The 27,958-nt window shown below is 44.5% G+C and overlaps 1 protein-coding gene across 7 annotated transcripts in view; it reads right to left on the bottom strand.

Annotated features, from left to right (window-relative positions):
• Window positions 1-27,958, bottom strand: part of FGR (FGR proto-oncogene, Src family tyrosine kinase) — a 69,396-nt gene that overhangs the window by 16,652 nt on the left and 24,786 nt on the right. The window contains exons 2-8 of one of the 7 annotated variants that reach the window (XM_029619520.1): window positions 15,606-15,666; window positions 13,227-13,267; window positions 11,173-11,431; window positions 3,764-3,866; window positions 3,344-3,442; window positions 2,937-3,040; window positions 842-991 (exon numbers count right to left, since the gene is read on the bottom strand). In XM_029619520.1, the coding sequence (XP_029475380.1) occupies window positions 842-991; window positions 2,937-3,040; window positions 3,344-3,442; window positions 3,764-3,866; window positions 11,173-11,419 (703 nt within the window). In that variant the 5' untranslated portion in view covers window positions 11,420-11,431; window positions 13,227-13,267; window positions 15,606-15,666. Of the gene's footprint in view, window positions 1-841; window positions 992-2,936; window positions 3,041-3,343; window positions 3,443-3,763; window positions 3,867-11,172; window positions 11,432-12,864; window positions 12,971-13,226; window positions 13,488-15,605; window positions 15,667-27,958 lie in introns of those variants that run through there. The other 6 variants (XM_029619519.1, XM_029619517.1, XM_029619518.1 and 3 more) reach the window with 6 other exon arrangements.

Raw genomic sequence — 27,958 nt, 5'->3', positions numbered from 1 at the left:
GGACTCTGATCATTTCTGGATTTTGAATTTACATCCCAATTTATTTATTTAAAATTCTGCTGCTTTCTAGCTCACAAGATCAAAGCAGTGCACATCAAATTAAAATATAATTCATAAAGCATAGTTCATAAAGCGCATTAAAACAGTACATAAAACATCCAAAACACTATAAACAAATGAACATACATACATTAAGCATACCAAATCCTCTGAACTGAAGCCACCATCATACAGCCCCCAATCTCCTTTAAACACCCAATATCAGTCCTTCTCATAACAATGATTATCAGCCCCCTGGTCCTACAATGCACTGTGGGATTTGAGATCAGTGCCTCAGGTACCAAACTGCAGCAGGAGAGCTCCAAGACAGATCTGGTCTAAAATCTCCCTCCAGAAATCAGGTCCCATGGCAGCACCTTCTTCAGCCCTTGGTACTTGCTTATTACATATACCCAGTACTCTCGAGCTAAGGAAGATGGTCATAGAGGCTCTTCACAACTGGGCCACATATAGAGCTGATTCATACAAAGTGAATTCTGAGCAATGCCGTCCAAGTACTGATGAGAGCATTAGGCCTCTACGCAAATATGAAGGCTGAGTGTAAGGGAAACAGCTTGACCAATCATCTTAGGCTTGCAATATTTTAAATGCCCAATGTTGTGGTAAAGAATAATAAGGAGCAAAATAAATGGATTTAAGATGCAATTGTCCTAATGTTTGGTGTCCTGGTTGTGTGCTGTAATTATTTCAATGAAATCAAAATGAAAACCCATTCAGTTCTTTGCGTTTGTTGTGCTGATTGGGATTTACATTATTAATAGTGAATTAGCTGTGGTCCTACCTGTATAATGATGCACCAGCTGCTGGACGGTCTCAAACTGTGCCCGCGTGGTGATGTAATAGCCCCCATTATCCAGCTTCCGTATCTTATAATGCTTCACATGGTCGCCCTTCATCTCATCCCAGTCCCGGATTGACAGGGAATAGGCGCCTGCCCAAAAAAGCAAGCAATGGGCATGAAGAGCAGAACAGACCAAACTACATAAGGTATCAAGACCAGCAGCCAGTGAAAATCTCTCAAACTGCAGTGCCTCATGGCATCCAGACAGTGTAATGTACTGAATCGTGAGCCTGGAAACCTTAGCTTCAAGATTGGGTTGGGGGGCGGAGGGAGGGAGTCAGGAAGGGAGTTGGTGTTGGGTTGCATATGATCATCCATCCAAAATGGAAGAATCTAACTGGATGGCCCAATCTGGTCTTTATCTGCCATTAACTATGTTACTAGTTCCCATTTGCTGCAATACCTGCACAAAATCATTAAACTTTCCTGTTCACAAACTTCAGACTGTCAGCTCTTTGGGAATGGGACAATAAACTCAATTCTATTAAATATCTTGAGGTATTTGCATAATTTAGACCAGAAGGAATTGTGTGCATACTTGCAATCAAGGCACTATGTGGCTACCATGAGCAAGGAGAACCTGGCTGGTAGCTTTAACTTGACATCAGAGGAATTTTAAATTGAACATTTAGAGAGAATATCAATTTCACTTATCTGCTCATCTTTGAGGGGAATTTTGAAGTTTGGATCAGGATTATGAGATTCTAATTCACAAATGGAATACTGACATAGGGCTAAATTGGACAGGACCGCAATCAACTTTCAGGCCAATACAGAAAAACGCACAGGAAAGCCAGCGAGCGCCCGGTCTCCCAGCGCGCGCACAGGCCACTCTCCTGGGCGCGCGATTCAGGAGGGTGGCCTATGCAAATTAGGGCCCGTGGTAAAAGAGGTGCTAGGGACACAAACGCATCCCTAGCGCCTCCTTTTTGACAGGAGCAGCGGATGTCAGCAGGTTTGACAGCCGACGCTCAATTTTGCTGGCGTCGGTTCTCAAACCCGCTGACAGCCACGGGTTCGGAAAACGGACGCTGGCAAAATTGAGTATCCGTCTTCCAACGCGTGGGCCGATTTTAATTTTGTTTTTTTTAATTTTTGATTTTTTTTTTATTTTTGGGGCTACAACTGTATATATCAGGTGATGCTTAAGCTTGACAAGTATTGCATCACATGATCCAACGTCCCCCCTTAGCCAGTTTAAAAAAACACACTCGAACTGAAAATAACCAGATTTAGAGTTTTTAGCATTGTGGCAACAGATCTGTGGAACTCACTGGCCACATCCCCACCCCCAAGAAAATGAATGACTACTTGGATTTTTGACATCAGCAAAAAGCACATTGCTTTTTGATCAATAGACCTGCACCACCTGAAACCAAATAGTGGAAAGGTTAGATGATTGTAAATTATGATACTCAAAAATTAGATAGCTCTGATTCTGTAAATTATGATAATTCTCCAATCTTGATGTAAATTGACCACATTATGTAGCATCCTGGTCCCCAGATTGTAAATTTGCACATAGTGAGGTCATGGAGCAGCTAGTTAAGTTAGCCAGATATAGCTATCCAACTAACTTAACAGGGATATCCAGCTGCGTGGCCGTGCCAGTGAATATCCTTGGCTAACTTAAACTTAGCCAGATAAGTATATCCAGCCAATTGTGGTCATGCCATAGGGCTGTCCTAGAGTTAGCTGCATAGGCTGAGTGGCTAACTGAGTATCTGAGTTATCTGCATAACTTTTGTGGCTAACTCTGGCCCACCTGGAAACACCTCCCACCTGCCCCTGGAATGCCCCTGAATTTTGCAGCTTTAAATATAGCTGGCTAGCCATTTACACAGATAACTTTTCAGTTACATCCCTAAATGGCTTTTGAATATTGACCTCAGTGTTTTTTTTAATTCAGTTAACTATACTGTGAACAGTTTTGAAGTGACTGACCAGCTACAAAAGGCAGAATAGAAATCTTAAATTAAATTAAAGTAAAGTAAAATATAGCAACCTTGCCCAACTCAAAAGAAAATACCAGTACCTTTGGTGGTCTCACTCTCTCGGATCAAAAAAGTGCCACGTGGATTCCCATGGCATAGCAACTGCCTCTCAGCATCCTTCCGGCCAATCTTCCCAAAGTACCACCTGCAGACAGAGCATGAAGCACCATTAGCATTCCTCATTCTCCCCGATATCACAAAGTGGTTGATTATAGTACAGACCCCATTCCTCATCCAACATGTCACAGCTTATAGGATGCAAAAGGCATGGGGACGGAAAAAAAGAGCAAGACAAAGTGATAGAGAAAATACGAGGCAACAAACGTGAACGGTCTAGAAATCTTGTGCAGTTCAGCACTGTGGGCTGAACAGCTCCTGTGCCAGCCACATTGAGGGGGCAATAATAGATAAATACTTACAGACACCGTTTGGCACCAGCAATACTTACTCCTCTGCCTGGATGGAGTCCACGGGGGCCACATAGTTGCTGGGGATGTAGCCAGTTGCTCCTGTCGTCAGGGAACGAGCCTCCCACCAGTCTCCCTCACTGAGGAAACACAGAGAGGAAATGAGGTGCACTCAAGCCTCCATATTCTGCTCTTGCACCAACACCATCTCGGACGTATTTATACACTTCACAGAGCACTAGGTCACTTGAATGTGCCTCGGTCTTCAAGCTGACCACAGAGACAATGGAAATATCTGGGTCGATTATCACATTAACTGGGGATGGTTTTCTTCCTGTGCCTGCGTATGCCACGAGGGTGCCCTGCTCCGGAGGCAATGCTCCTATCTGCTGTGACTATTCTGACAATGCCTTTGCTGTTCTACCAAGCCTGCAGCTGCACTGCTTCTCTTGCATACTCACGTGTTATTAATTATGTGAAATTTCTCCCCCTTCACAAAGGTCAAGTCATCTTCTGTTCTGGCTTCATAATCGTACAGTGCTACAAAGAGAGTCACCCCGCCCGCTGCAAAAGGCGAGTCAAAAGGGAAGAACAAAAAGTAGATAATAGAATGGGATAGGAGGAGAAAAGAAGAAAGAATTACTGGTATTGATCATCTCATCAAGGACATCCATCGTCCATAGTAACATAACAGGCAATGGCATTAGTTGTTAAGAACCAAAATAGCCCAACTGACGTGTTTCCACTTTGCATAGCTATGCAAAGAAATTCCCATTTGCAACCCAGCACCAGCTCCTCCCCTCCCCCATGTCTTTTACCTGACCTCTCTTTCCCTACCACTGCCTTCCCCATCTGTCCCAAAATCCATTATAGCAATGGCCTTGACCACCACCACTGGTGCAGCATTTCAGAATTCCCACCTTCATATTTTGGTTCTTACAAAACCAATACTGAAACCAACACCCAGGTCACCTTATGCGTCTTATTACCAAGTTTTATAATAAACCCCACAAAGTCAGTGAGGATGATGATAAAACAAACAAAAAAAAATTACAGCTTCCCCATGCTTGCTGAAGTTTGCATTTTGACCATGCTCGCTCAATGCAGGTCATCCCAACCTTCTTGGAAGCCCAATTCTGTTGTGCCATGCTGTTTATTTTAAAAATTCCCATATTCTACACAATCCAAAACAAATTTTCAATGCAGATCACAACCATAAATGTATATAATATTTTAAAAATAGATACAATAAAACATATAATTAAAATTGCACCTAATACTTAATAAAAGATTGCTGAAACAACTTGGTCTTGATTGCATTTCTAGGGTGGTAACTGCAGTTCTGTGTAGGTTACTCCAATGCTTTCTTGGAAGCCCTGAGGCACTGCTTCTCCTCACCCCCTAGGATTTACTAATGATTTACCTGTACACCAACAAAACCCTTAAGAGCAACTTTATATCCTGCCATGCTACCCACTGAAAATAGAATCCTCATAACCAAACACTATGCCCTTCCAAGATATCAGCGTATCCCAGAGAAACCTGCTTTGCTAGTGGGGCTATTACACTTATTAGGGATGTGAATTCATTACATTTGTATTTCACTGACTTTTTAGTACATGTGAAAAAAATGGATAATATGCGCATAATTCATTATTAAATATACACGCATACTATAAAGTTGGTAAGTTATGCGCATACCACCAAAATGAATGCACATCCCTACTTCTTATGATCTAATTTGATTTGTAAAATAATATATATCATAAACTAATGGCCTGAAAAATCTAGATATTGATGTTGGGTCTGTGACTAACCACAAATAAGGGCTAAGAAGAGCAATGTAGCACTGTCATTCACATTCCCAAAGAGCATGTACCATACCTTTGTTCGGCTGATACGGTGACATTTATTTATAAGTTCATTACTTGACCACACACACATAAACACTTACATCTTCCAAGCACAGTAAAGCCACATCCAATCCATACTCCAGCTCACTGAAGCCTGGGCTCTAGACACAATGATAGCAACAAAAACTGGATTCACAGGCCCCACTATAATAATACACATTCTTGTGGGTACAGCTTTATTCCTGATATAACAAGGCATTTAACGCACACATTGGCACTTCTCCATGCAAATCCATGTTAAGCAAGGCATTAGCTATTACTTGCCAATGCAGAGAGGTGCATAGGCTTAACCCATAGGGGTAACCTGCACATAGCGGCAGTTACTACCCTTAACAGAAAGCATGGGGGTAACCTGCACATAACGGCAGTTACTACCCTTAACAGAAAGCATGGGGGTAGCCTGCACAGAGCGGCAGTTACTACCCTTAACAGAAAGCATGGGGGTAACCGGCACATAGCAGCAGTTACTACCCTTAACAGAAGGCATGGGGGTAATCCGCATGGAGCAGCAGTTACTACCCTTCACAGAAAGCATGGGGGTAACCTGCACAGAGCGGCAGTTACTACCCTTCACAGAAAGCATGGGGGTAACCTGCACAGAGCGGCAGTTACTACCCTTCACAGAAAGCATGGGGGTAACCTGCACAGAGCGGCACTTACTACCCTTCACAGAAAGCATGGGGGTAACCTGCACAGAGCAGCACTTACTACCCTTAACAGAAAGCATGGGGGTAACCTGCACAGAGCGGCAGTTACTACCCTTCACAGAAAGCATGGGGGTAACCTGCACAGAGCGGCAGTTACTACCCTTAACAGAAGGCATGGGGGTAATCCGCATGGAGCAGCAGTTACTACCCTTCACAGAAAGCATGGGGGTAACCTACACATAGCAGCAGTTACTATCCTTCACAGAAGACATGGGGGTAATCCGCATGGAGCAGCAGTTACTACCCTTCACAGAAGACATGGGGGTAATCCGCATGGAGCGGCAGTTACTACCCTTCACAGAAAGCATGGGGGTAACCTGCACAGAGCGGCAGTTACTACCCTTCACAGAAAGCATGGGGGTAACCTGCACAGAGCGGCAGTTACTACCCTTAACAGAAAGCATGGGGGTAATCCGCATGGAGGGGAAGTTACTACCCTTAACGGAAGGCATGGGGGTAACCTGCACAGAGCGGCAGTTACTACCTTTAACAGAAACATGAAGTAGTCTGCACAGAGTGGCAGGTACTACCATGGGCAAATTGCTGGGGAGACTGGATGGACCGTCTGGTTTTTGACTGCCATTATTACTATGTTTCTTAACATTGGAAATGTAACTCCTGGTCAGAGGTGGACTAAACGTTTGGGGGCTAGTGTTAGTCTATGGAGCTGAACCTACAGCTCATGGTATAGGGGTGCTTTGTGTGCATAATGGTTTATGCATGCTAAGCATATCTGTGGGCAGAGTTTTGGGCTCCTAGCTCGTCTATATTTTTACTATGCCTGCTGGAAAGCTAAATTCTGCCTGAGGGTCTACGTTTGGGCTGTGCCCCAGATTTGCAGTGTTATCAGAGAACCTGATGAAGAGCCTCAGAAGTTCCCAGGTATTTAAGTAATGTGTTTATTATTTAAATTTGTTAATCACACTGCCAGTGGAAACTGCCCAGAGCTATGCGCAGCAATGGTCATGTAACAACATAAGAACCTAAGAAATTGCCATGCTGGGTCAGACCGAGGGTCCATCAAGCCCAGCATCCTGTTTCCAACAGAGGCCAATCCAGGCCATAAGAACCTAGCAAGTACCCAAAAACTAAGTCTAACCCATGCTACCGATGCAATTAATAGCAGTGGCTATTCCCTAAGTAAACTTGATTAATAGGTGTTAATGGACTTCTCCTCCAAGAACTTATCCAAACCTTTTTTGAACCCAGCTACACTAACTGCACCAACCACTTCCTCTGGCAACAAATTCCAGAGCTTTATTGTGCGTTGTGTGAAAAAGAATGTTCTCTGATTAGTCTTAAATGTGCTACTTGCTAACTTCATGGAATTCCCCTAGTCCTTCTATTATTCAAAAGTGTAAATAACTGATTCACATCTTCTCTTTCAAGACCTCTCATGATCTTAAAGACCTCTCATGATCTTAAAGACCTCTATCATATTCCCCCTCAGCCATCTCTTCTCCAAGCTGAACAGCCCTAACCTCTTCAGCCTTTCCTCATAGGGGAGCTGTTCCATCCCCTTTATCATTTTGGTCACCCTTCTCTGTACCTTCTCCATCGCAACTATATCTTTTTTGATCACTGTTGCCAAGTGGCCTCACCACCGTTACCTCTCTCACCAAATCCTGCATTCCACTAAGAATTAAATCTAAAATAGCTCCCCTCTCTTGTTGGTTCCTGAACCAATTGCTCCAGGAAGCAGTCATTTATTACATCCAGGAACTTTATGTCTCTAGCAAGTCCTGATGTTACATTTACCCAGTCAATATTGGGATAATTAAAATCTTAGAATACAGATAGTGCAGAAAAATGTTCAATCCTGACACAACTTCAAAAGTTTTTTGAATGTATAATGTTTTATTCCTTCAACACGGCAACTCCACAAACTTAAACAAGTAGCTTAATGGCGTCCCCCGACACGGACCCGTGTTTCGCCGCGGGCTGCATCGGGGGGGATCACCACTTCAGGCATTCACACAAAAAGCTGTAATACGAAAAATAAACAAGCGTCAGGATAGAGAAAAGGGACTTACAACCGACCATAATACGTTAAACAGAGCTTCACATACCTGTTGACAGCATTTAAAGATCGACGGGAGCGCGATGCCCTTTCACAATGACAGGTATTTAAAGATGACAGCTGGCGCCAGCTGTCATCTTTAAATACCTGTCATTGTGAAAGGGCATCGCGCTCCCGTCGATCTTTAAATGCTGTCAACAGGTATGTGAAGCTCTGTTTAACGTATTATGGTCGGTTGTAAGTCCCTTTTCTCTATCCTGACGCTTGTTTATTTTTCGTATTACAGCTTTTTGTGTGAATGCCTGAAGTGGTGATCCCCCCCGATGCAGCCCGCGGCGAAACACGGGTCCGTGTCGGGGGACGCCATTAAGCTGCTACTTGTTTAAGTTTGTGGAGTTGCCGTGTTGAAGGAATAAAACATTATACATTCAAAAAACTTTTGAAGTTGTGTCAGGATTGAACATTTTTCTGCACTATCTGTATTCTATGATATTGCTTCAAGTGCAGTACCTGCTCATTGTGGTTTGCTGATAATTAAAATCTCCCATTATTATTACACTGCCAAATTGATTAGCTTCCTTGATTTCTCTTAGCATTTCATCATCTGTCTGACCATTTTGTCCAGGTGGACGGTAGTATACTCCTATCACTATACTCTTACCCAACACACATGGGATTTCTACCCATATAGATTCTACTGAGCATTTAGTCTCTTGTATGATCTTTATCCTGTTGGACTCTATACCCTCCAGGACATAAAGTGCCACACCCCCACCAAGTTGATCCTCCCTATCATTGTGATATAATTTGTACCCTGATATAGCACTGTCCCATTGGTTATCCTCCTTCCACCAAGTCTCTGTGATGCCAATTATGTCAATCTCATCATTTGCTGCTAAACACTCTAACTCTCCCATCTTACTTCTTAGACTTCTGGCATTGGTATACAGACATTTCAAAGTGTGTTTTTTGTTTGTATTAACAATCTGCTTTTCAGTTGTTATGGATAATTCGGAAATCATTAGCTTCGGTGATTTTTTACATATAGGCACATGGACTATAAGAACATAAGAACATAAGAAATTGCCATGCTGGGTCAGACCAAGGGTCCATCAAGCCCAGCATCCTGTTTCCAACAGAGGCCAAACCAGGCCACAAGAACCTGGCAATTACCCAAACACCTAGAAGATCCCATGCTACTGATGCACTGATGCAATTAATAGCAGTGGCTATTCCCTAAGTAAACTTGATTAATAGCAGTTAATGGACTTCTCTTCCAAGAACTTATCCAAACCTTTTTTGAACCCAGCTACACTAACTGCACTAACCACATCCTCTGGCAACAAATTCCAGAGATTTATTGTGCGTTGAGTGAAAAAGAATTTTCTCCAATTAGTCTTAAATGTGCTACTTGCTAACTTCATGGAATGCCCCCTAGTCCTTCTATTATTCGAAAGTGTAAATAACCGAGTCACATCTACTCGTTCAAGACCTCTCATGATCTTAAAGACCTCTATGATATCCCCCCTCAGCCGTCTCTTCTCCAAGCTGAAAAGCCCTAACCTCTTCAGCCTTTCCTCATAGGGGAGCTGTTCCATCCCCTTTATCATTTTGGTTGCCCTTCTCTGTACCTTCTCCATTGCAACTATATCTTTTTTGAGATACGGCGACCAGAATTGTACACAGTATTCAAGGTGTGGCATTGCACGCTTTGCATTGCACGCTATGTTTGCTTTTAATGGAACCTCTTTGTTGGGATGCCCTAACGCTCCTGTTTTATTAGTATCCTTCAAGGATACATTTCTCCAAACCATGCACTGCTAAGTGATTGTCGGCTTTCCCCCTTGTTCTAGTTTAAAAGCTGCTCTATCTCCTTTTTGAAAGTTAGTGCCAGCAGCTTGGTTCCACTCTGGTTAAGGTGGAGCCCATCCTTTCGGAAAAGTCTCCCCTTTCCCCAAATGTTTCCCCAGTTCCTTACAAAGCTGAATCCCTCTTCCCTGCACCATTGTCTCATCCACGCATTGAAACTCTGGAGCTCTGCCTGCCTCTGGGGACCTGCACGTGGAACAGGAAGCATTTCAGAGAATGCCACCCTGGAGGTTCTGGATTTCAGCTTTCTACCTAAAATCCTAAATTTGGCTTCCAGAACCTCTCTCCCACATTTTCCTATGTCGTTGGTGCCCACATGTACCACGACAGCCGGTTCCTCCCCAGCATTGTCTATAATCCTATCTAGGTGACGCGTGAGGTCTGCCACCTTTGCACCAGGCAGGAAAGTTACCAGGCAGTCCTCACGTCCACCAGCTACCCTGCTATCTACATTTCTAATAATTGAATCACCAACTATGATGGCCGGCCTAACCCTTCCCTCCTGGGCAGTAGCCCTGGGACACTTGTCCTCAATGCAAGAGGACAATACATCACCTGGAGTGCAGGTCCTTGCTACAGGATCACTTCTTGCTACACCAGGGTGATGTTCTCCTTCTGGGAGACCTTTCTGATCCAAGGCAACACTGGGGCTGCCAGACTGGATTTGACTGCGTGGTTTTGGCTCCATCAGCTGCCTGAGGGGTGCACACCTGCTGCCAAGCAACCTAAAACCGGAGAGGAGAGCAGCAGACATCACCTCCCCGACCCCTCTCAGGATCATCAGCCTAGCCCGGGCAGTAACGTCAAGGACCGGGCTGCCTTCGCTTTCTCACACGCGTGGTAGGAGCAGGAGGAGCAGCTGCTCCAGGCGCTGAGGTCACTGCTGCTGAGCACCGCCGCCAGGGATTCCTCCATGCACGGTGGACGGCGGCAGCGGCGGTGGTGACCAGAGAATGTTCCCTTGCATCTTTCCAGGCGTCGTATGGGGCTCCATGCACATGCACAAGATGGGCACAGGTGCGGACATGCAGCCATGGGGCAGCACCACCAGCCAGAAGCCTTTTGGCCCTTCCTAGTTTTGTTGCACTCGCGCTGCCCAGTGCATTGTGGTACTTGCAGTCCTTCTCCCTTTCACTGAGAACACAGGGCAAGGAGCCCAAACTGCTGGAGCCAATTCCTTACGAGTTCACAGCATAGGGTGCATTATAGAATAAAGACAATTGTTATCAAAAGAAAAAAAAAAAAAGAAAGAAATCCGCTCTTTTGTGTACCAAAATACACATGGGAAGGGGGCAGAGGGGGGAAGGCTCATTGTCAAAAAAAAGAAGTCAGGAGAGGAAGAGGGCGACCTTGGCACTGACCTGTGATGCCACTGCGCCCGTGCAGCGTGTTGCTGGGGTAGGGGATGGAGCCCCCGAAGGGCATCGGTGTGGGGGCGGGTGGGTTGAGGAAGTTGTTGAAGTCAGGGATGCGAGTGAAGCTGCTGGTCTGGGTCTGCTGAGTCGGGTCAGGACCGTAGCGAACATTTGGGGGCGGGCTGATCACACCGTCGCTGGCATCTGCCTGTGATTTGTTGGAGCCTTTGTCTTTGCATTGCACGCAGCCCATTCTCTGCCGGATCTGCACAAGAAAGGAGGGAAAGACAACAAGGCTTCATCACAGAGCTCCCACCGCACAACGGCCGAGCACAGCAGGAGGGAGACTGAAGGAGTCCTGGGGTCACAGCACACAGAGCATGGAAGGTGCACAGAGAAGAAACATCCCATAGATGCAGGCAAAACTTCTGAGAAGGATACATCACTGAGATAATCTTGCCTGGCCAATCAGGCGAGAATTTGCATTATTGTGTAAATGCAACAGGGAGGAATGCAGAATTAAATTTACAGTAATAGGAATCTAAAATACATATACAACATATGCACGGTAATCTACCCCTGCTTAAACCTCCTATGCACATAGCCCTCTGTAAATCTTAATGCAGCTATAGTGCACACTCATGCTAGGTCTCGTTACCAAATGCAGCTCCAGGAAAGCAGATTAAAAACAATCTAGGAATTGAAAGGATTCGCATCCCTAACTACCCTTCCTCCTCATTACCCTATCCCCCAATTCTTGCTATCATTGGTGCAGGAACTGTTTCCCTTCTTTGTCTTTAAAGTCTAGAATAGCCTCCCTATCTTCAGGAGACCAATTCACTACTTCCAAACCCTAGTCAAACACTCCTCCTGCCTCCTTAACGCTAGTTACAAACTGTGATTCAGGCTCTCAGTCACAATCCCATTTTGCCCCCTCTCATTCCCTGACATTTCTTGAATTATTTTTGGGTTTCCAGAAAGATATGACACACATGACCTGAAGCCATACTGTAACGGGCTACAGTAGAACTGGAGGGCTTGTGTGCATGCTCTGATCTCCTTGATCCCTGCCCTCAGGCTCCTTCTTCCACCACCTGCTCTCACATTCACTTTGTAACAACCTGCAAAGCCGGAGCAGCCAACAGCTGCCACACGGTTAGAGCTGCAGCCCAAGAACCAGGGAACTCAGGGTTTGAATCTTGCTCTTCCCAGGGATTGTCCATAATGCCCTCAGGCTTACTTCAGTTACGTTGAACTTTCTAGTCAGAGGAGATGAAACATCTGTAAGCAGTCGTTTTCAGAGTAGTAGACTCTGTTGGGAAGTAACCCAGCATCAGGATCTCAAGTCACATTTAAGGGTATCAGATAGAGATCAAGTATAATTCATGATCACAGGGATAGCTATTAAGAAAACTATTATTTTTAAACTGCACATTTTTCCTCTTTTATTAAAAGCAAGCTTTTTAAAAGTTTATTTTAACCTCCACATCAGCTATAAATATGGTTACCAACTGGATCTATTCTTTTTGCTTTTTCAAGTCAGGTTGACCCTGGTTTTAGAGAAATCAGATCTACACCTCCATGAAGCCACTACAGATAAAACCAGCACTGATCTACTTGTCCTGAAAAAAGTGGAGCCAGCTGGTCACCCTAGATTCAGGAGATTTCTCCTGTGAAACAGATCCTGCTGGAACTGACCAATGAGCTGGTGGCTAATGTTTCCAGAGATGTACAGACCGAGGGAAGTCAGTCGGGAGCCTCAATCAATGGATTAGAAGGGGCTCCATAGCCCGGAGGGATCTCTCTGCAGCAGAGTGGAAAAGGTTAAAGGGAAGATGTTAAGATGAGATGAGACTGCATGAAATGTTCCTGCCGGAGAGCGCATTGGATATTGATTAGCATGAGCAACTTTTCATGAAATCCTGACTGCGTTGTCTCAGAGTTAAGGTAGCATGAGTTACAATTCCTTCATCTGAGCCTCCTCACACACAGAAATCACTGCCTCAGCCCCCCAGCACGTCCTTCCACAAGTAAGCACTGCCTCCAACCTCACAACTCACCTCTAGGCTGCCGGTTCAAATCCTAGGTAAGTTAAGGTGGCCTGTGTGAAATGAAACAGCGGTTTGATGCTTTACCATCCTGCATACATAATCCAACACCTCCTACTCCTTATGTCCTACCATAGGTCTTACTGGGCAGCACTAATCCGGCTGGTTTCTGGGAAACTATAGCTTGCTGGTACCAACATGTTTATTCCATGGCCTGCAGTATCTCTAGGTCCTGCTTCCTTTATCTGCTCTTTGTTTTGTTCTTGTCTCCTCTCCCCTTAAGACCAAAAGTATCCGTTTAAGGTTAATGTTTCACTAAGCTCTAATGAATTCTAAGGGAATAAACTGAGTGATTCTCATTCTAGTTTTCAATCAAGTTACCTAAGGTCCGAAGCATGAGGAAATAAAAGCTGGTCAGACTCATCCCCCCATCCCCCAGCAGTTGTCTGGATAATAGCATTTGACGTCCCCCACACTCTAATGCAGATAAAAATGTACTGGGCAGGCCCATTGTCACATCTGCCAGAACCAGTTCCCAGACACGATAACACAGAAGTAACTGCAGTCACCAGCAAATACAATGCAGGTGTGCAAACATTCTTAAAAATTCCAGTGTTTGCACTTTTTTCTAATAAATATTTGCATTATTAAGAACACTGCCCAGCTAGAATTTTTTTGCACGTGAATGCAGTTAGTCTTTTGCCTATCTGGAGATATCTGGATGTCATTTATCTATCTCACCCTTGGCTTGGTCAATGATTGCCGCTCGTTCCTCTCATCACTGGCTTCGTACACTGCAGCGAGGCATCATTTGCTCCTCCCATCATTGGCCTCAGCTGTTGCAACAAAGCCCGTCCAGTTCCTTTCACCATTATACCATCATTCATTGACTAAGCCCCCCCTCCGGCAGCATACAAGAGGGTGCTGCAGGCTTGCCTCTCAATCCCTTCCCAGGTGTGCCGTGTGTATATCGGACGAGGAACCCTAATCTGAAGCGATGGGAACACCCTAATGCCCTAGGTCCAGGGAAGGCAGAGCTGCAAGCAAGGCGACGGATGGGGAGCAGTGACTCCTAAAACAGAGGTCATCTGAGGGGCACTGCTGGGTGGGTAAGAGGAGAGAAACCTTGGGGGTGCGACTGGGACATAGAGAAGAAGAAGAAAAAAGATGAGGAGAGAGTGGGGAAGGACTGGATAGGGAATGAAGGATTGAGAGGGGAAGAAGAAGAAGAGAACAATAAGGAGATTGTGCAACAGTGAGTGAATGGGGAAAAGATAAAAGGGAAGGTGGAGAGATGGAAGAAAGAGAGAGCAGGAGGAAAAGGGTGTGGTGAGAGGATGAAGTGTGATAAAGGAAGGAGAATACAGAGAAAGAATGAGAGTTACAGGGGGGAGGGGCAGAAAAGCAGGACTAGAGAGAAATGGAGCACGAGGGGGACGGTTGCGGTGGAAAAAGGGGAAGAGAGCGCCAGAGAAGGTGGGAGGGAGAGGAGGGATGAGCCCTGCTCCTGTAGCACTGGTGTTGCCTTACTGGTAGTGCCCCCCACACACACACCATACGTGATATACTGCATAACACACAATATTAATGCGACGTACTCGGGTGCATAGTGCAGTGTATAGTGTGACAGACTTTAATATTAGAGGTAACAAAAATTCATAGAAACATGACAGCAGGAAAAAAAACCGTTTGGCCCATCCACAGCCAATAATTTAGCTGTACAATTCCCATCACTCCCTCAGAGATCCCCTGTGTTTATCCCATGCTTTTTATCTCCACCACCTACCTCCACTGGGAGGCCACTCCATGCATCACTACCCTCTCTGTAAAGAAACATTTCCTAAGGTTACTCCAGAATCAACCCCCTTTCAGCCTCATTCCATGACCTCGAAGTTGAAAGACGCCTGCCTCCTGCACATAGAAATCTTGGGAATATTTAAATGTCTCTATCATATTTCATTTTTCCTCTAGGGTTTACATGTTTAAATCTTTAAATATGTTTTAGAACGAAGACCACTGACCACTCTCTGTACCAATTCCAACTGGTTATATCCTTTTGAAGATGTGGTCTCCAAAACTCGATACAGTATTCCATATTAGACTCACTAGGGACTTATATAGGGGTATTATCACCTCCTTTTTTGCAACTGACCACTCGTTTCCCTATGCAGCCAAGCTTTCTCCTGGCTTTTGTTGTCACCTTATCCACCTGTTTGCCACCTTAAGAATTCAGCACCATAAAAAGCAGGAGCCAGCAGATGTATCGCACTCCTCAGGCTGCACCTTTACAGACTCTGTGGAGCTATCTGTGATACTGTGCATGTGCATGTGTGTGTCTAACAAATTCTGCCCCGCTTTGCCCAACAAACCCCAGAGAAAGCTGGTACTCACTGAATCAGTTCCACCAGTCAGTGTCGCTGCTCCATACTACAGGCCTGAGAGGAGGAATTACCTGGAGACAAAAGGCAACATGTCAGTAAGAACCAGAGACGGGGAAACTGCAGAGTTCTGACCTGAACACCACCTCAGAGAAGTAAATCTTCAGTCTCATATGGTCAGCTTTATCTTATCAGCGAGGTAAGGGCAGGGCTAGCATTCAGATACTTCCACTTTTCATCTGCAGCTCTCACATGGTACAGGGCATTTCCCCGGCACACAGGCTAAGAAAACACATAAAGGGCCAGTCTTGAAGGAACTTTTGTGGGTAAAGTGTTGTTTGATGTGCAAGAGATCCGAGTGCCTGAAAGAGCCGGGGTGCCCTGCATTTCAGGTGAGACGTTCCTGTTGAGTCTGGATTGTTGGCAAGAATTTATCCTTGTGGCAACCTAAACTGGTCACAGGTGTATCAATGGAGTAATCCTCCATGCCAACATCACTGGCCCTATAAACCTCAGCAGTCACACTCGCTCTTCCCATCGCTGGCTTCGCACAGTGCAGTAGGAGCTTCACTCGCTCCTATCATCTCTGGCAACAGAGTCTGTCTGATTCCTTTCACAATTACAACCTCATTCATTGACCAAGCCTCCCCGAAACCTTTTAGATTAACCTTCAGGAATTATTTTCAAAACATATTTCTATATACTCCTCTCTGCAGTTTTAAAGTACATATCACCAAACCACTGTGTCCAAAAAGAACAATTGTTGCATAATTATTTATGAACAATTATTGTGCCAGCAGTAATGACACGGTATCTTCCATGAGGAGGGAACAATCCTGGTCCAATCTGTTCCGGTGGGACCTTTATTAACATTACCGGTTCAGGCTCAGCTCTAAAGTCTGAATCATCAGAAGGACGGGGATATCCACCCAACCCCACGTGAAAATTGCTACAATATATTGAATTGTCAATAAGTTTTACCCATGTTACATGCACTTAAAGCAGATAAATAGGCTTTTGAAAATTGCTATGATAGTGTGTTGCATTTACAGTTTCCTTGGAAAATTACCCCATTAGTGCAACCTCAGGATCCTTCATTCTGATATTTAATCCCAAAACTGTGTAAGCTCACTGCTGTAGTGGTTGAAAAACCCTACAAACTTAGAGAGTCCATAAACTGCACTACTTTAAGTCTGACAGATACAGATGCCAAGAACTTCCGAGAGAAACCAAACCTGAAGGCAGTCACTTTGTAATTTGTTAGCCACATGCTGGATGGTGCCTCTACAGGAGCACAAAGGCCTATTGCCTGTCTTCATGCAGAGCTACCATCTTCCTGTCTTTTCTGCCTGAGAGATACCCGACTACTCCAGCAGGGGTAGAAAAATGCCATTCCTGGTACCTGCATGCCCAGCGTGGCTTGGAGGTGAAGAACAATTGCAGTGGCCTGGTGTAGGCCCTGCCTTAGGAGAACCTACAGATGCGTCCTCACCAAGCCGCTGAATGAGATGCTGTGGATAAGTAAAGAGCGGTGGCTTGGGGGGGGAGAGAGGGAATGAAAGGAAGCAGAAGAGACTGGGGAAAGAGGAAAAGAAAAAAGAAATAGAATAAGAAAGTAAAAAGAAATGCAGAAGGGGATGCTAGGTCAGGTGGGTGTGTGAGAGGTCTCCTTCCTGAGAAACAAATCTAAAAGTGCTGCCTCTTCCAAATCCTTATCTCCTGAGAGACAGCTGTCATGGCCAGAGGTCAATCACCCAGTCTGGATTTTGGAGCATCACAGGCAGCCAAAGGCAAGACCCTCCATCACCACAGAAACTGGCTGCTAGCAAGGGACGAGGAAGTTTTCTTTCCATGATCCTGAAGGAGCTGCAGTCCCTGAGGGAACTAACAGCTGGGAACCATTACAATGGAGGTAGCTCCCCTTCCAGCTCAAGACTAAAGAGAGTGGATGAATGCGAGGAAGAGACTTCCTGGATAGAAGATATTGTGGCACTGCTAAAGACAAGGGGCTTCAACGATGAAGAAACAGTTTGAGATCCTTAGGGGCTTTCAGAGGGAATGGAAGGTGCAAGTGATGGAGACCTTCTGCCAAAGCTGAAGAAACAGTTTGAGATCCTTAGGGGCTTTCAGAGGGAATGAAGGTGCAAGTGATGGAGACCTTCTGCCGAAGCTGAAGAAACAGTTTGAGATCCTTAGGGGCTTTCAGAGGGAATGAAGGTGCAAGTGATGGAGACCTTCTGCCGAAGCTGAAGAAACAGTTTGAGATCCTTAGGGGCTTTCAGAGGGAATGGAAGGTGCAAGTGATGGAGACCTTCTGCCGAAGCTGAAGAAACGGTTTGAGATCTTTAGGGGCTTTCAGAAGGAATGGAAGGTGCAAGTGATGGAGACCTTCTGCAGAAGCTGAAGAAACGGTTTGAGATCTTTAGGGGCTTTCAGAAGGAATGGAAGGTGCAAGTGATGGAGACCTTCTGCAGAAGCTGAAGAAACGGTTTGAGATCTTTAGGGGCTTTCAGAAGGAATGGAAGGTGCAAGTGATGGAGACCTTCTGCCGAAGCTGCTGTGCATGTTCTTTTCACTGAGTTAGAAATGAGTCATTTCTGGGTGGGGGGAGGAAAGCAGTGATGCCTAATCGATGCCCGCTGTGTTACCCCCGCTCAGTCACCCGCACAAGCAGCAGGTGCAGGGGCACACTTTATGCCACCTAGATGGATTCTCTTTGAGAATCAGCTGCGAAGTACGCATATTCAGAGTGCATGCACATTTTGTAGCTGGGTGGCCTGCTGTTGATTGCCTCATACGAGGGTAATTTTCAAAGCCATTTGCCCAGCTAAATCAGTCTCTCTGAAAATTACCTTTCTTGGCTAAAGACTACACCCAGGGTTCCCAACCCATGCCTTTCGGTATCTTTATACAAGGGGAGGAAACCTGCACATGTACTTGGCATTCTGCAAAATATGCGCGTTATCTTATCCCCTTTCAGGTACAAGGGATGTGGGCGCTTCCAGTGCCTGCACTTTACGCAATGGTGCCTGTGTCATTTCCCCCTTGGAGATTAAACACCTAGCACGGACCTTGTAACAACGCGAGCTACTCAAAGCTGTCCCTAAACCTCTAACTTCTCAGAAGTCACTGGGACTGAAGGTTTTAGGGCGCAATTTTATCAAGACAAATTTCAAACTTAAACAACTATATCAGCAGTTCTGTTTCCCACGGTAGAACTTGGCGTACCTTTGCTGAAATCATCATTACAGTATTGGAGAGGCAAGGCGGAGACCTGCTGCTTCCTCTAAATTATTGCAAGCCTATCTCATTAATTAACGTGGACTGTTAAAGTTCCCAACAGATAAGCAAAGTCATGGAGGGATTAATCCATACAGATCAGTCAGGTTTTTAAAAGGGTGCGCCAACCCACAGATATGCAATGCTAGTTGTAACGTTCTGCACAAAGCTAATAACATAGAGGTTTTGACTGTAGCAATTTCTTTAGATGCTGAAAGATTTTTTGATTGTCAGGGGAGTATTTATTTCAGGGTTTACATTGGTTTGGTTTTGGAAAATCTTTTGTGCTGTATGTATGCTGCCCCTAGAGTGAGGTTATTGGTGAATAATATTCTTTGAGATTTCTTTGTTCTAAACAGAGGTACTAGATAAGGATTTCTTTTATCTCCACTTTTGAGGAGGAGCTGGATCAAGAGGGATCGGTGCCCGCACCGACATGGGAATCGGTGGGGAGCGCCTCGGATTCCAGAGTTCAATCGAGAGCGAAGCCTGGTCTCTGCAGGGCTGTTTCAGGGGCAACACAGCCAATGCCGGCGCTGTCCCATAACCAGAGCCATGCCCAGATGGCGAATGGTAATGGTGCTTCCTCAATCTCTGGTGCTCGGCCTGGTTTTCCCCAGCACCCAGGAGGGCAAAGAATCCGATGTCCTGGAATGGGAGGACACCAGCGGTCAATCTCCTGCCCCCCTCTCCAGAGGGGGAGCCTGAGTGGGGGTGGCCACTGAGGGTTTGGTGTTCATGGGCTCCCCTTGACCGCACAGCATTGACATGCCGGATGCCAGCATGAAGGGCCTCGACTTCTTTGGGCCAAAACATTTCTCCATTTTATCTAATTGCACCCGACGACCCTTGGGAGTCATCTGGTTGCAAAAATTGCAATGCCAGACATCATGCGATGCCCCCAGGCAAAGAATACAGACTTCACGCGGATCAGTCAAAGACATGGTCCGCAGGCACGGAGGGCATTGCTAGAAACCAGAGGAGGCCATGCCTTGAGCCAACGAGTGGACGGTGCCGGGCGGGTACTGACGTCAAAAAACCCCCCAGAACCAACCGCAAAGAAGGTAAAAAACTTACATCGTCGCCCCACTGACTAGGGAGTAACCAGGAAAGGGGACCCCACACGAAGGTGGCAAAAAAAATCACAAGAACACAACAAAGAACTCTGAAGGGCAGAGCTCCACCACCGCAAGGCAACTGCACCGTGGAAAGAACGAGCCTGCAGGGGGACCCCGCGTGGCTGTGCGAATAGTGGCAGGCTGGGCATGCTCAGTGTGCCAGTCAGAGTTCTAGAACCTTTGACAGAAATATTCTGTCCCAGGCTCCATCTGATGATGTCATCCACATGTGAGGACTACAATCCTGCTTGTCCTAGGAGAAAAAAAGATGAAACAAGGAGAGAAATGTTTGCTCTACTTTAAGTTTAAAGTTATTGGCTAGAACATGGTTTGGGAGAGAGAAAGCTCAATATTAGGGGCAGTTGGAAGGCTGAGCAATATACACCCAGACATATTAGGCTGAAGTTACTTTAACAGGTGCTGGGGGTAGCTAGCATGTGTGTTAATTAGTTAATTTGTGGGAATGATGAAATTCTGTAGTGAACGTTAGGTACTTTGGAGACATCGTGCTTGATCAGCTCTGTCCTTGTATCCTTTTACATAAACTGTGATGTTTACAAAACCTCAAACATTTAAGTTTGAAATCTACCCTGCATTAATTGTCTGTAACGTGTGCTGCAAGCTCTATCAATTAGAACCAGGCTATGAGGGTTACTCCAGTCAATCACTTGCAAACTCTGGCATGGAATCCTTTTAATCTATGTAAACCAGCTCAGGATTAGTAGGACTAGAAGTTGCACTTTTCTCCTTGTGTGTGAAACTGGTTGGAAACTCAGAGGCTGAGCTGTATAAAGCTTTGCTAAATACCTGTTTCAAACGGTTATTGCTTTGGTGGGATGTTAGCTGTTAATGAATAAAAAGAATTTAGGGAACTGAATTGTGGCTTGTTTTGGAGTCCTTACCAAGGACTGGAATGGTGCAAGGCTTTTGCGAGAACAGATGTAGAACATTACAAGGGCTGTCACAAAGAAATGGCAGTCCAGTTCCAGGTTTTTGTCTTGGGTTTAAAGGGGGGGGGGGAGGGGGATCTCCAAATGGTTATCAAAGACACAGTTAAGATGAAACTTAGAATTCAGTCTTTTGCATACAGCCTTACTTATTGATTGAGACTGGGGCTAAACTCCTGACACTAAGGGTTAGCCACATGCTAGAGATAAGAACCTTTTTTCTTACTGTGAAAGGTTTTAAGACTTATGAGTAGAGAAGATTCTGGCAATAGAAAACCTACTGGGTGGAGACAGATGAAGAAATGGCAGAAATATTAAACAAATACTTCAGTTTTGTGTTCACTAAAGAAGACCCCCGAGAAGGACCGACGCTAGTTAACAAGAAACTGGAGGGGAGTGGAATGGATGAAACTCCGTTTATGGAAGAGAATGTATGGGAAGAACTAGGAAAACTGAAAGTGGACAAAGCAATGGGACCTGATGAGGTTCATCCCAGGATACTGAAAGAGCTCAGAGATGTGCTGGCGGCTCCGCTGAGTAACCTGTTCAATAGATCCCTGGAAACGGGAGTGGTGCCGAGTGATTGGAGAAGAGCGGCGGTGGTCCCTCTTCATAAGAGTGGGAGCGGAGAGGAGGCTGGAAACTACAGGCCGGTTAGCCTCACTTTGGTGGTGGGAAAAGTATTGGAGTCGCTGCTGAAGGAAAGGATAGTGAACTATCTACAGTCGGGAGAATTGCTGGATCAGAGGCAGCATGGATTCACCAGGGGAAGATCCTGTCAGACGAATCTGATAAGACTTTTTTGATTGGGTGACTAAGGAATTGGATCAAGGAAGAGCGCTCGATGTCATCTACTTGGATTTTATCAAAGCTTTTGATACAGTCCCGCACAGGAGGCTAATGAATAAAACAAGAAGCTTGGGAGTGAGTGCCAAGGTGGTGGCCTGGATAGCAAACTGGTTGAAGGACAGAAGACAATGTGTGATGGTAAATGGAACTTACTCGGAAGAGAGAGCGGAGAGGAGCGGCGTGCCGCAAGGGTCAATGTTGGGACCGGTCCTGTTCAATATCTTCATGAGTGACATCGTGGACGGGATAGAAGGTAAGGTTTGTCTATTTGTGGATGATACTAAGATCTGCAACAGAATGGACACGCCGGAAGGAGTGGAGAGAATGAGATGGGATTTAAGGAAGCTGAAAGATTGGTCAAAGATATGGCAGCTGAGATTCAATGCCAAGAAGTGCAGAGTCATGCATATGGGGTGTGGAAATCCAAAAAAATGTATTCCATGGGGGGGTGAAGGGCTGATGTGCAGGAGAGAGACCTTGGCGTAATAGTGTCTAACGAACTGAAGTCGGCGAAACAATGTGACAAGGCGATAGCTAAAGCCAGAAGAATACTGAGCTGCATAGAGAGAGGAATATTAAGTAAGAAAAGGGAAGTGACTATCCCCTTGTACAGGTACTTGGTGAGGCCTCACCTGGAGTACTGTGCTCAGTTCTGGAGACCATATCTCTGAAGGGACAGAGACAGGATGGAGGCGGTACAGAGAAGGGCAACCAAAAAGGTGTATGGTCTTCATCGAATGCCTTATGAGGTGAGATTGGAGAATCTAAATATGTATACCCTGGAGGAAAGGAGGAGCAGGGGTGATATGATACAGACCTTCAGATACTTGAAAGGTTTTAATGATCCAAAGTCAACAACAAACCTTTTCCATTGCAAAAAAAAATCAGCAGAACCAGAGGTCACGATTTAAAACTCCAGGGAGGAAGACTCAGAACCAATGTCAGAAAGTATTTCTTCACGGAGAGGATCCACAGAGTGGATGTCTGGAATGCCCTTCTGGAGAAAGTGGTGAAGACTAAAACTGTGAAGGATTTCAAAGAGGCGTGGGATAAACACTGTGGATCCATAAAGTCTTGAGGATGTGAATGAAGAGAAGATGCATGGAGGTGGCTTGCGGGAATGACGGCTACTACCTGGTGATTAATACCCTTATTCAATAAACATACACATGGTTAATGCAACTCCAACATTGCTCTATGCTTCAACGGCAAGAGGAAATGTGGGACAAAGGATTTGCATTCACAAATAAGCGTGGAAGTAGGTTGCTTGTTGCGGATAACCAATTAAGCTTAATACTTCACTTTGAATACATATAGCGCAGCTCACTGCTTCAATGACAGGGGAGGAATGAAGATAAGAGGATTTACATTCAGACAACTACCAACAAGGACTGAATTGCATAGTCTGGGTAAACAAATAAGCGTGGGAGAAGCTTGCTTGTTGCAGCGGTTACTACCCCGAACCAATTAAGCCTGATACTTCACTTTGAATACATATACAGTGCAACTCACTGCTTCAGCGGCAGGGGGATGAAGAAAAGAGGATTTATATCAAGACAACCAACAAGGACTAAATTGCACAGGCTGGGTAAACAAATAAGCGTGGGAGTAGCTTGCTTATTGCGGTGGTTACTACCCCAAACCAATTAAGCCTGATACTTCACTTTGAATACATATACAGTGCAACTCACTGCTTCAATGGCGGGGGGTAATGAAGAAAAGAGGATTTATATTAAGGCAACCAACAAGGACTACATTGCACAGGCTGGGTAAACAAATAAGCATGGGAGTAGCTTGCTTATTGCGGCGGTTACTAACCCTAACCAATTAGGCTTGATACTTCACTTTTATGCAGCTCCAGCACTGCTCTCTACATCCATGGCAGGGGTGGAAGGAAATTAGAACCAAAAAGTTACTAATAAGGGCCCTGACCTCAGTGGTCAGCGTAACAGATAAGTATGAGAAAAATAACTGTGAAAGCTTGCTGGGCAGACTGGATGGGCCGTTTGGTCTTTTTCTGCCGTCATTTCTATGTTTCTATGTACTGATATATAGAGGGCACTCCACCTCCTTAAAGTCCTAAAGACACATATCTTGAAATTGCCCACTCTAACTGTAGAAATCAGCCCCACAGAGACCCTGAGACTATGCCCCACATCACACAATTTTGATTAATATGGCACAGATCAGTAAGAGCATAGAAAAAGCTCTGGAAGCTTCTACAGAAAAGTTCCGTTCCAAGGCTCTATCGATGACGTCCCTGACTTGTGGCAACTGCTATCCTGCTTGCCCTTGGAAAGTTAAGGATATACCGAATATTCCAATTGAATTTTCATTTCAAATTATTATTTGGAAATCAATTTTAAGCAGAGAAGCTATTTTTGCCCAGACTAAGAAACTGATGGATATTTTACTGTTCGCCATCTTAAAACTCATCCTCAACAACTGGAAGGTTAGTTCTTGGTGAAATATAGTATATTCTATGTACAAATATGAATATACTGCAGCCAAACAAATATGAACTGTAAGCACTTTCAGGAAACCTATAATTCATTATATTCATTTATATATTGCAGGTGCTGTAATTGCAACCTTGTTTGTTGAATCATTAGATAAACTCTGTTGTACTATACGGTGCCAACATCCTCCCAGATGAACTGATGTTGTGTTCACTAAAGGGGTAGTTCTATAACAGCCCACATAAAACACATGCATAGGCTACAGCACATTTCAAAGGAAATGTGTGCTTCTATGTGTATGTGTCCTTTCCTATTTGTCAATGAGCCCGCTTAAAACTATCTGCACCCAACTGCACCTGCTGAACTGCAGGCAGGAATTTTCAGGAAAATACACGAGCGTGTGCATAAGTGCAAACTCTGCCCAGCCTCCACTCAGTTCTGGCAAACTTACACGCGAACATGACATGCGTGCAGAAGCTTATCCACATTGTGGAGGGCACTTCTGTACATAAAACACCGTTTTACCCCCGGGGTTCCTCTGAAAGTTTCCCTCCCAATGGAAACTGTATAACAAAAATTGTGAATTAATAAAAATATATGAATGCAGCTCCTCCAACCCCCATCCACCTCACCCACCAAAAAGAGAATAAACAAAGAAAATAGTAAAGAAAAAATTATATTTCCCTTGGCTCCTACAAATTTTGGCTGCTGCCTAACTTTCTAAATATCCTCCCCCCTGCCCCTTGCTACCAAAACACAAGCAGCTGATACCTGAGAGGAAACAGCAATGTAGGTTTAAAGCTCACGCTGAGTTCTATCTTCTTGGACTTATCTATGCTTGGCTAATTATTGGTTTGCAATAACCTGGAGGGACAGACACTGCTGAATTCAGAAGCCTGCTTATTAAGTTCTAGAATTAAAAACTCCCTGTCTGACTCTAAGAAGATAGAAAATATCATTGAATTAGTTAGGGCTATCCAGATCCCAAGAGCCTTGCCTGCAATGCCTCAATGGGAGGACGTGTCTTCTAGCATATCCCTCACTCTACCCCTGCTGCCACCACTTCTCATTTCACTCCTTCCTACTCTGGAGATTAAAAATAGCCCTCCACATGATCTTCTCTCTGTGGCCTGTCAATGAATCTCCATGCATGGTAATGATACGATCAGCACTGAGCAACCTTTCTCGGTAAATATATTTTTTTTCTTCACTTACTTACGCTGACTGCTTTTATGAAACTACTCAGCAATGTACAAATACATAAAACATCAACATCCATTGCAAATAAAAACAATAAATCTAATACAAAAAAAAACATCAAACACAAAAAAACCAATAAAACACCCATCAAAAACCCACCTCTCCCCACTTAATAATCATCATCATCAGCATACACTTCAGAAAACCAAAATATCAAGTCTTGGCTCTGCCCCCTAAATGTAAGACATCTGTGGCCATTTTATCAATGGATGCAGATAAAGCTTTTGACCGTATTTCTTGGTCGTACCTTTCTCAATGTTGGTGAAATAGGGATTCCCACACTCGTTTATTGCTTGGATTAAAGTGTTATATTCAGATCCAACAGCTTGGGTCCTTTCTAATGGGGTGGCCTCAGCACCATTTTAAATAGGTAGGAGCACTAGACAGGGGTGCCCACTCTCTCCTCTCCTTTTTGACCTGCAATTGAGCGCTTGGCACAGGCAATTATTTATTTATTTATTTATTTATTTATTGTTTTTGTTATACCGAGTTTCATGATAGGCATCACATCAACCCGGTTTACAAATAACAAGGAGTGTAAAGCATAACGTAACGTAAAAAACAATATTTTCAATAAGAACCTTGAACTTTAAATACAGTGAATCAGAAAAAGGGAGAGGGAAAGTTACAAAAAACAAGGAAAATAAACTTGGGATGGAAGGGGAGAAATTGAACAGCACAATATTTACATTTCAGCCTATTGATACATTAGAATAGCAAGTGAAAAAATAAGACTATGAAACGGTACATAGGTAATCAAATGAATAAATATGACACAGTTGTGAATGGTAATAGTATGATAAATATTCAGCAGGAATTAGTGAGAGAGGGTTTGAGGTTGGTTTGAGGTTGGAGTTCTCCTTTGGTGTCAGGCTTCAACTTTCAAGGAAGGGTCAAGTCATAAGATCTCATTGGTTGCTGATGATACGCTATTACTTATTTCAGCTCTACATAAATCTTTTTCTACTTTAATGAATATCTTGAAGATGTACAGTGGCTTATCAGGATATTTAATTAATTATTCCAAGTCCGAAGTATTACTAGCAGGTTGCCACTGGACTTGAACAGATTTAAAATAGCTGAAACAGGGTTTAAGTATTTAGGTATATGGGTCCCTAAAGATTTATCCCAACTTAATATTTCTATCTACTTATAGATAAGATTAAGCTTGATTTATCAAAGTGGCAAAAGCTACATATTTCTTGGATGGGAAGGGTGCAGTTAGTTAAAATGGCCTAGATTACTTTATCCCTTCTCTCATGTCCCATGTAATGTCCTCTTTCTGCTTTTGCAGGATTGAAGAGGCCATCGAGGGTAAGATACGGGGAATTAATTAAATATAGAAACTATGGCGGGGTGGTCCAGTCTGATTACTGGGCTGCTAGACTGGGATGTTTTGGGGTGAGATTGGGAACTGACCCCTTACAGACTTGATATCCTTGGAGCAGGGTTGTGCTGAGGGATTTGGCTGTTCCCATGCCAGCATTATTGCAGTTGCCCTCTTCCTCTGCATTAAGCAGGACCGTTTGTAGCACACACCGTTAAGATGTGGCGAGATGTTACTAAGCATGCGGGCATTCTGTGTACAACCTTTTCCTACATGACTTCACTGGTGAGGAATCCCAGGGTTTCCATGGTCACTTATTCTCCAGATATGCAGGAGTGGTGGGGGGGGGGAAAGGGGGAGATTTTTAGATCAATTATTTGAGGAGACTCAATTTAGGACCTTCGCAGACGTTTTGGCAAAAGATGAAATCCCTCATTATTCTAAATGTTTACATTTCCAGTTGCAGGGGGATGTGGGGCAGTTGCATGGGGTACCTGATACGGTGGAGGAAAGTAAGGGCTTGGAAGGGCTTCTGTGCTATTCAAAGGGGGATGTTGGATCGCTAAATTTTATTTCAGTATTACAGCCATGATATACCCAGAGAAGACTTTGCCAGGTTCTTGATGAGATGGAATCACCGTAAATATGGAGAGCAGCCCGCGCGATCTCCTTCTGTACAAAGGATGCTTTCTAAGTTGATCCATCGGATGTGTTGCACTCCTCTTCTTTGTGCTAAAATCAGTCCTAGCAGTCCTTCTTGCTGGTGGGGTTGTGGGATAAGGGGCGATTGTTTACATATGTGGTGGAAGAACATCTGGGACCAAATATGGAACATTTTAGATCAAATTTGGGGTCAGTCTCCCCCAAGAGACCCTGGTATCTGTCTGTTAGGTTACTGGGAGGATAGGGGAAGTATGAGAGGGTTCAGAACATTGACTAACCAATTCTTTCATGCTGCCCGACTGACCGTAGCACATATGTGGAAACAAGAACCTGCACTTGAATGTTGGGAGGCTAAAGTTATTAATATTGCAACTTTGGAAAAATTGCCTTATTCTCACAAAGATAGATTTTAAATGCCACGGGCAGGCACATGTGCAGTGCACACCTCTGCCAACGTGCGCACA

The sequence above is a fragment of the Rhinatrema bivittatum genome, chromosome 11 (genome assembly GCF_901001135.1).
Source record: "Rhinatrema bivittatum chromosome 11, aRhiBiv1.1, whole genome shotgun sequence".
Taxonomy (NCBI): domain Eukaryota; kingdom Metazoa; phylum Chordata; class Amphibia; order Gymnophiona; family Rhinatrematidae; genus Rhinatrema; species Rhinatrema bivittatum.
Note: the sequence above shows the minus strand (reverse complement) of the source record. Positions and strands in the feature narration are given on the sequence as shown.